We start from the raw sequence: 8442 nt of genomic DNA on the forward strand, positions 1-8442 counted from the left end.
AGTGCACAGTGCACCTGTCAGTTCTACTCTGAGCGCGTACAAGTTTCTTAAAGGAGCACAACTTCATAAAACTAACAATATAACTGCAGAGCCCTTTAACAGCAGAAATGTTTAATACATTTTAAGCGTATCGAGAAAATGACGAACATTTTGGCCTTTTCCAAGGTTTTGTGTGTAAGTGTGTGTGTGTTGAGGAGACAAACTTGACATATCGGGTGAAAGCTTTGACATTAGTTCAGCACGACTGAACCTGACAGGTCCTGTAACGATCTAAATTAGCCTATATTTTGGGAAATAAACAGACTCCGCCTTATAATACCGCACGACGTTGTGTAAGGCGAGGAATACGAACATATAGACTATATGGAAACACTACAGCCATTTTATGCTTAATAATAATATCGAATGCGCCGCAAATGCAACTTTTCACTTAGTTTGGTAAGCGTCAGCTAGGCGCGTGGTCGCGAAATTTGAGCGCGTTTGTCGTTTGAGGGATGCATGTAACAGGACGGCACAGATGGTCTCGCGGTTCACTAGAAGATAAAGGTATTATGGATAAGGTTGTGAATAATTTAGCGTTCTGAGCGTGTGCATGATATTCCCTATTATTCTCGATGTTAATCTGGATAGGGATCGCAGACACACGGCTCAAGTGATTGGTTAAACGCAGGGGTGGGGACACAAAAAAGCAGGTACACAGCGCCCACTTTCATTAATAATTCCTGAGCAATTCCAGTGAAGTCTTTCAAGGGAACGGACAAAAAAGTTTTGGAAAATTACTTATCCCTTCTATTCCCTAAAGGAACTCTGTCAGTAGCTTCTATAGGCTTACCGTGCGTGACTCGTGAGTGCAATACTGTTGAAAGAATAAACAAATATAATGCAGGCAACTCTTAAAATGAGCGGATCAAAAGGAGCTTTTGTAATAATAGCCTAATTCACTTGGGGTAAACGAGGCTTTAAAATGACAAAGCTTTTTATTATTATTTATGAAAACTTTTATCTGAAAAAAGTTGTTCATAAATAATGCGCAAAGATGTTTTTTTTTTTTAAAACATGTTGCCTATTTTAGATGTCTGTAGCATTTTTTTTTTAAACAGCAACAACAACAAAAGAAGGCTATTTGTATCAGTTCCCTTTTAGTTTAAGATAATTATACGTGTTAGCGTGTTTGTGTGTGCAGCCTGCGTCAGCATGTGTACTTTGGTGCGTGCTGGCGGGCGTGTGAGCGCGTGTGTGGCAGACTCACTGAGCGAGTGTATAGTCTCTCGAGTCAGGTCCTATGGGACTCCGCTCATTGCGCTCACCAGCTGACAGCGCGTGCTTCCAGGAGGACACCCAACACCACTTGCCACGGGTCGGCCAACAATTTTGTAAAAAATAATAAACGCTTCAATTACAGTTAAAACACATTCTTCAATAAACATGAGGTTACTCAGATAAGAAGACTATTAAAACCCTTTCATAGGCAAAATCAAATAATTCATGATGTTTGACATGGCTCGGGGGTAGAGAAGCTGACAGTTGGCACGGGGGCAATTGGCAACATACCAGTATACATGTGCACCGCATTAAGAAAACCTTAACGTTTGTGCTAAACGTCTTTAGAGAAGTGCTTCCAAACTTTGACTAAATGAAAAGATGAACTTTGATGTAAGAATAAAATTTTACATTTTTGGCTGTTTTAGAGTGACAGCACAAAAGATCAGGTTGTTCATGCTTACATTTCGTACGAATTAATTGGTAACACTTTAGTCTATAGGGAGTTTAGTTCTCACTATTAACTAGTTGCTTATTAGCATGCATATTAGGATATTGGTTGTTTATTAGTACTTATAAAGCACATATTAATGCCTTATTCTGCATGACATCCCTTAATAGTCAATACCTAAACAACTACACTCTAAAAAATTATGGGTTAAAAAACAACCCAAGTTGTGTTGAAAATGGACAAACCCATCGATTGGGATGTTTTAACCCAGCGGTTGGGTTAAATGTTTGCTCAACGTGCTGGGCAGTTCTATTTAACCCAACTATATGGCTTTCTTAAAATTAACCCAGAATAGGTTGGAAATTAAAAATCAGACATAATTACTAGAGGCAACAATAATAGTCAAAAGGTGAGCATTTATTAATAAGCAATTTAATAAACTTATTAATAAATGCTCATTAATTAAACATATTAATAAATGTTAATTTCCAACATACTTTGGGTTCATTTCAAGCGAACAATACAGTCAACATTTAAACAATAGTTGAGTTAAATAAAACTACCCAGCAGGTTGGGCAAACATTTAACCCATTCGCTGGGTTAAAAACAACCCACTTTCTGGGTTTGTCCAATTTCAACCCAACTTGGGTTGTTTTTAACCAAGCATTTTTTAGAGTGTACCTTATAAGATTATTAATAAGCAGTAATTAGGAGTTTATTGCTGCAAAAGTTCTAGTTAAAGTTAATCAATGGTGAGAATTGGTCCCTAATCTAAAGGATGACCAATTAAAGCAGACGAATTCATACGAAATCGCTTTTTCTCATGAGTTCGGGTTGGCTGTAAACTGACTGAAACACAGACTATAGAATTAACGTAAAAAGGACATTGACAAATATTTTGAATAAAATTCCGATAAAAAAAAATCAAAAATATTTTTGAAACTAACTTCAGAAAGAACAAAATAAAGAATGAAAAGATGAACTGACATTATGAGTTAATGGTATATCAGTTGAAGTTTGTTTTTTAATTGTAGATGTGTACAGCTCTAATGATTTCGTGTAAATCACGCTTAAAATCAAAGGTTCCAATTATAACCATAAGGGTTTCACAGCCTGATGCCATAAAACCTTAAGTTCCATAAATATTCTCTAAGAAAATCAAGTTGTTACGCTTAAAATAACCCAGAAACCAATACACTGATCCGATAAACAATCTGACAAACTTTCTCTAAAGAAACAAATAACCAACTTGAAAAAGAGCCAAAGTGTTTCTTGATAAGAAGAGGGTTCTTTCCTGAAGCTGGAAAGCATGCAAATAACCACTGAACTTGACAAAATAAAGGTTTATATTTAAGTGTGTATTCCTATTAAAAGTTCACCATATGTTTTGATAGTTGTAATGATTAAAAGTCAGATTATGTCACACATCACTTCCAATAAAGCGTTCCAAACCTCAGTGCTCGTTGAGATCTAAACTTAATTAACATTAATCATTAAATAACATTAGATGAAGCTGTGCCCTTTTCTTGCAATATGAATGGAATTGACATGATTTATTTTAAACAATAAGATCTAGAAATGTAATGAGACATAACGAAATGAAAAACTGTGACATAACACAGACATAACACAAAGAGACATGAGACATAATCATGTTAATTTTCCCTTTTTATTTCTACAATAAAACAAAACATACGAGTAGCAAAATTCCAATGTAACGCAAAAATTGACAAGGCAAACGAAAATAAATAGCTTACTTCAGCTACAGAAGCAGAACACAACTTTGCGTTGAAATCAAATATTAAAAATGAACGGATGTACAAAATCTAATGGCTATATTAAATATATTCATCAAATTGGCATTACTTCTACATAAACACAAAATTTCTTGTTCCATGACAAAAGAGTGTTTCTCAAGCCTATGGCCCGTTTTTTTAAAGTGCACGTAAACTTTAGAAGTCGCAAATTCTTACAGGGTTTAAAATCAATCGTATCCACGACAATCATGTGTGAATAAACAGTGTCAAAACTTTCACGGAAGACAGTTTTATGCATGACATTCGAGCCCATGGCACTGCTGCACGCGGCAGTTGACATGGCGTAGGGGTCTGGTCAATGTCACGAGAAGGCAACTAAATCTATTGGCGTCAGACACAACAACATCATTGTCAAAAGATCATACAACAAATGGATAAATAAAGCAACCCATTACAAAGCCCAAATACACGATTGACACGATTGATGGACAGTCCAGTAGTGTGTGTTTTCTAGAAAGCGCGGTGCTTGGGAAGTTTCAGTTCCGAGAGCTCGTCTTCGCTCTGCAACTCCAAGTGCGTTTCGTCCGAGTCACTGAAGTGCGAGTGAGGGGAGAACTCTCCGTCGCTCCGGTTCGACCGAGGCGAGTCCTTGCTGGCCTCCGAACCGGACTTGCTCGTTCCAGAGGGCGACTGAAGCTCTTGCTCCATGAAAGAGGCGAATGTTCCATCATCGTACTGGTACGGGTAACCCGCGCCCGTGCCTCTCCGACAGACGCTCGGCGATCCTCTGGAAGAGCGGTCCTCCTCGAACACCTTGGCAGGCAACAAGTCGCAGTTTGGCGGGTCGGCCTTAGCACCGGGGCCCTGAAGCAAGTCGGACAGGGCGTTGATGTAGATCTGGGCCATCTGTAGGGTTTCGTATTTGGAGAGCTTCTTGTCGTCGTCGAAGGCTGGGATGACACTGCGCAGCTCGTCAAACGCATGGTTCAATCCGTGCATCCTTCGCCTCTCCCGGGCATTGGCAGCCATGCGCCTCTGTTTCTGCACGACGTTGGTCGCTTTGCTGGATGGGGCCCGCTGTCTGCCCTCATCTGCCCCCACAGCTCCTTTAAGCCGGCAGAGCTCGCGTACTTTGACAGGACTCTTGCTGCTCTTCCTGAAGTTGGAAGCAGAGGACACGCCTTCCGCGCTCGAGCCGGGCGAGTGCAGCAGGTATTCGGCGTGTGCCGCGCAGGTGCCAGCCTGCACGGGAGCCAGCCAGGCGCGTGGGTCACTGCTGGCCATGAGTGCCAAAGCTGGTGGGTACTCGCGCTGCTCCCCCCGCCCTAAGCTCGGATGCTGGACGTCGAGTTCAACCACCTCCCTTGTATCCGTGCTCATTCCATCCATTTTGTTGTTTTGTGCTATTAGGAGGAAAGTGGGTGGCTATGGATATGGGAAAGGGATTTTTGCTGTGGAGGATTTCTCTTCTTACACCTGTGGTGTAGAGGATTTCTTTACTGGTGTCTCAGGGCGACTCGTCGGTTTTAAAAACGGCACGCGCCGGGGAGCCCCCCTTCTCAAGCTGGTCGCGTGGCGCTTTGACCAATAAGAGCACGCGGGGCAGGCGCGTGTAGGCGACCAATGAGAAGTCGTAGTAAACCCGAGAGAGGTTATTATGCACAAACTTTTTTTTTTTCTTTTTTATAATGTTGCGCTTCAAGCCTGTTTAACTACAGAATTATTATCACAATGGGTCGTCCCACAGGACGTACTCAGAAACTTAGGGACAGAATAAAGTTATGTGGCGAGCCTCCTCACACGCTATGTTTAGGAAATTAGATAGCAGGCCTATGTACTAAAAACAAAAAACAAGAAAAAAGTTGTCTTGACAGTCTGAAATGAAGAGAAAGGGGTTATGAAAAATATTTGGACACCGTGCTTTGAAACTACCTTAAATGCTCGTGAACATGCATCACTGAATTCAGGCCCGTTTTCTTAAATGTAGCCTTCTGTAAGCTTTCATTTAAGAAGTTGAAGAAGAAAAACGGTGAGCTACATTTCCTCCATATAGGCAACTGCTGTCTTCATCATGAAATGAAAGAAACACGCATCATTTTGTATTTTGCGAACGAAATGTAATAGTTAGGCCTATTAGAAACTTATTTACAAATGGTTTTACTAATTTAGTTGTTTATTTATTAGTTACGGAATAGTAGCCTATAGGCTATAATTTAGGCTATTTGTGCTTGTAATCGTACCTAGAATTATATAAGTTCATAAATAGATATAGGCTACTTCTCCAATCGAAAAAAATCATAGTTGTGCAACATAAACATTAAATCAATTTCAATTATTCGTTCTTCTATTGGTGCACAGTTAAACACATTCAAACAATGAGTGTTATATCAGATTGAGTTTCGTTTCCTTTTTGAACAAGTTCAAAACCTTTTGATCCGATTTAAGGAACGCCCTTTTAGCAAAAGAGCTTCCCAAAGATCCGAAACCTGATCTGGAGGCGCGACAGTCCCTTACTGTCACGAGCTTCAGAAAGAGAGCAAGTGCAAAAGGGGCAGTAGATAATAATAATAATAACAATAGGCTAATAATGATGCAATTTTCGTCGGATTGTTACACTTTAAATACTTAAAGTAGGCTAAAAAAAAGACAATAATAAAATATTATGTCTATAAATATCGTGAGAGTAAGAAAGGGCATTAATAGGAGTGAAACCATGCAGTTGGACAATGTGCAGAAAACTGCATTGTTAAACTTTGTGACATAGGCTACAGCTGCGTTCCCTGGTTAGTCACCGAAACAAGTATGTAACGCAGTGATGCACAGGACCTTAATTCCTGTTTTCTGGCATTAAAAACTTCACATTTATCTTTTTACATTTATTCATGAATTCATAGAGTGCAGAGGCTTGCGGACTGGCGCCTGAGCTCACCCCAACTGGAGCCTCATCCAGGCGGCTTGTGTGTCTTGGAATAGGTCCTAAAGCAAACAACAGGTTGGGATTGCTGCCGTCGATTATTAAAGTGTCCCTGGGACAATAGCGACTCAATGTTCCATTCGACACGCCTGAAGAACTCTTTGGAAAAAGGGCACAAAATGTGTCTCGATGGGGGCTTCCACCGCGATCGAGTCTGCGTGCTGTTTTCTTCATTCCTGTCTCCCGGGAAACCCAGAGATATCGCGTGCTTGATAAAAGACATCATGGGTTCCAACACAAATAATAATAACAATAATTATTATTCTAAAATTAATTCCATGTAATTGTTTAAAACATGTGACAAATAAAATAGGCCTAATTATTTCCTATATATATTATCCTCACTTGTAAGTCGCTTTGGATAAAAGCGTCTGCCAAATGAATAAATGTAAATATATGTAACAAATAATGTTACATAGAAAAAAAAGTAATAATTTGGATTAAATTCGGACTTTCATTGTTCATTGGATAATTAAACCCCCTGATTCCACATTTCAAAGTGAGACACAAGCGGTTCATTTGATGTGTTTTCCATAGTGAAGCCTCAAACAAATAAGACTTCTGATTTTCCAAATATCAGAACAGGTGCACATAGTATGCATCTCTTTATAACTTTGGGAAATAAAATCTACCGAAAAGGCCTCGAAGGCGACATCTAGTGGACATACAATGCACTTACCGTAGTGGTCATTTTTGAGAATGAATTTGAAGATGGATTTCACCTCAATTATTAAAATGCAAACAGCCATTTCACTACAGTTCGTCATACAATAAAACATTCGACATCGTGAATTTAATGAAAGTGTAATGTCATTTTCTAATTTGATTTACTACAAATTATACTTTTTTTTCAGGTCTACACTCTTAAAAATAAATAATACATAGCAGACATCTACTCCATAATTTTTTGGCAACAGATTACAAGCAATATTATCAATTAAATTCAACAAACAGAATTGAGTCAGAATTAATCAAAATAATTACTTAAATGTTAACCATTTAAAATGAGTAAAATGTAAGTAAAATTTAAACAAAAATATCTGAATAACAGACAGATGTCAAAGATGAATTGAGAACTCTATTTTTTTAACATCGAAGACACCTGATGATAACAAGCAGAATCAGTGAAGGAAAGAGAATTTTTTTATTGAAAATGTTTGATCATCATTATGGTGATCGGTGTTTCATTTAGTTGGGCAGTTTGACTCTTTGTTTTTTATGTTAGTTTGTGGTTTTTGTAATGGTGTTTGCTAATTTTACACATTTTAAATGGTTGATTAATTTGGTTAATTCTAACTCAATTCTTATATGTTGAATTTAATTAATTATAAAGCTTGTAATCTGTTATCTTGTAATCACAATTTTATTGAGTAGATATTACTTTTTACAGTGTCAAAGGGTGTTTTAACACTGACGCCATAGAAGAATCATTTCTGGTTCCTCAAAAAACCTTCTAAAAAACATTTTTTCTTAGTGTGAAGAACATTTTAACAATCTAAAAAACCTTTTGATTCCATGGATTTGAAAGATTCTTCACCGAACCAATAAAGAATCTATATTTTTAAGAGTGTAGAAAACGTCTGCCATGGAAAATAGAATTGCACATCACTCTTTGTACATGAGCTACAGATCTCAATGGCATGTCAGCCTTCACTATGTGCTGTAAGTGTAACATTTTTATCATTATAAGGTGAAAAAAAGTGTAGTACTGAGACCAATGCTTACATACAAATAAATAACAGACTCAAATACAAGAACTTGGCCTATTAAATCAGGAACATATGCAGGTTCAGGGTCAGACTTGTGGCGACAAACTCTCCAAGCACTAGAGCATGACTGGTGTGGTGCCTTTCACTTTGACCTGTAGTGCATGAATCTGCTTCACAAAGTCAAAAGCCAAATGTGGCTAACCTTTGACCACAACCTTCATTGTGTTCAAAGCTCTTCACTTCATGTTGATGAGCTCATCCTGAAGTGGAAGGGATAAAGTAGAACAGCGT

At 38.4% G+C, this 8442-nt stretch overlaps 1 protein-coding gene across 1 annotated transcript; it reads right to left on the minus strand.

Moving 5' to 3' along the window:
- Window positions 1-3978: 3978 nt before the first annotated feature.
- atoh1a (atonal bHLH transcription factor 1a) lies at window positions 3979-4857 on the minus strand. Its single transcript, XM_067393753.1, has one exon. The coding sequence runs from the start codon at window positions 4855-4857 to the stop codon at window positions 3979-3981; it is 879 nt and encodes a 292-aa protein (XP_067249854.1).
- Between the last annotated feature and the right edge of the window lie 3585 nt (window positions 4858-8442).

The sequence above is a fragment of the Chanodichthys erythropterus genome, chromosome 9 (assembly GCF_024489055.1).
Source record: "Chanodichthys erythropterus isolate Z2021 chromosome 9, ASM2448905v1, whole genome shotgun sequence".
NCBI lineage: Eukaryota > Metazoa > Chordata > Actinopteri > Cypriniformes > Xenocyprididae > Chanodichthys > Chanodichthys erythropterus.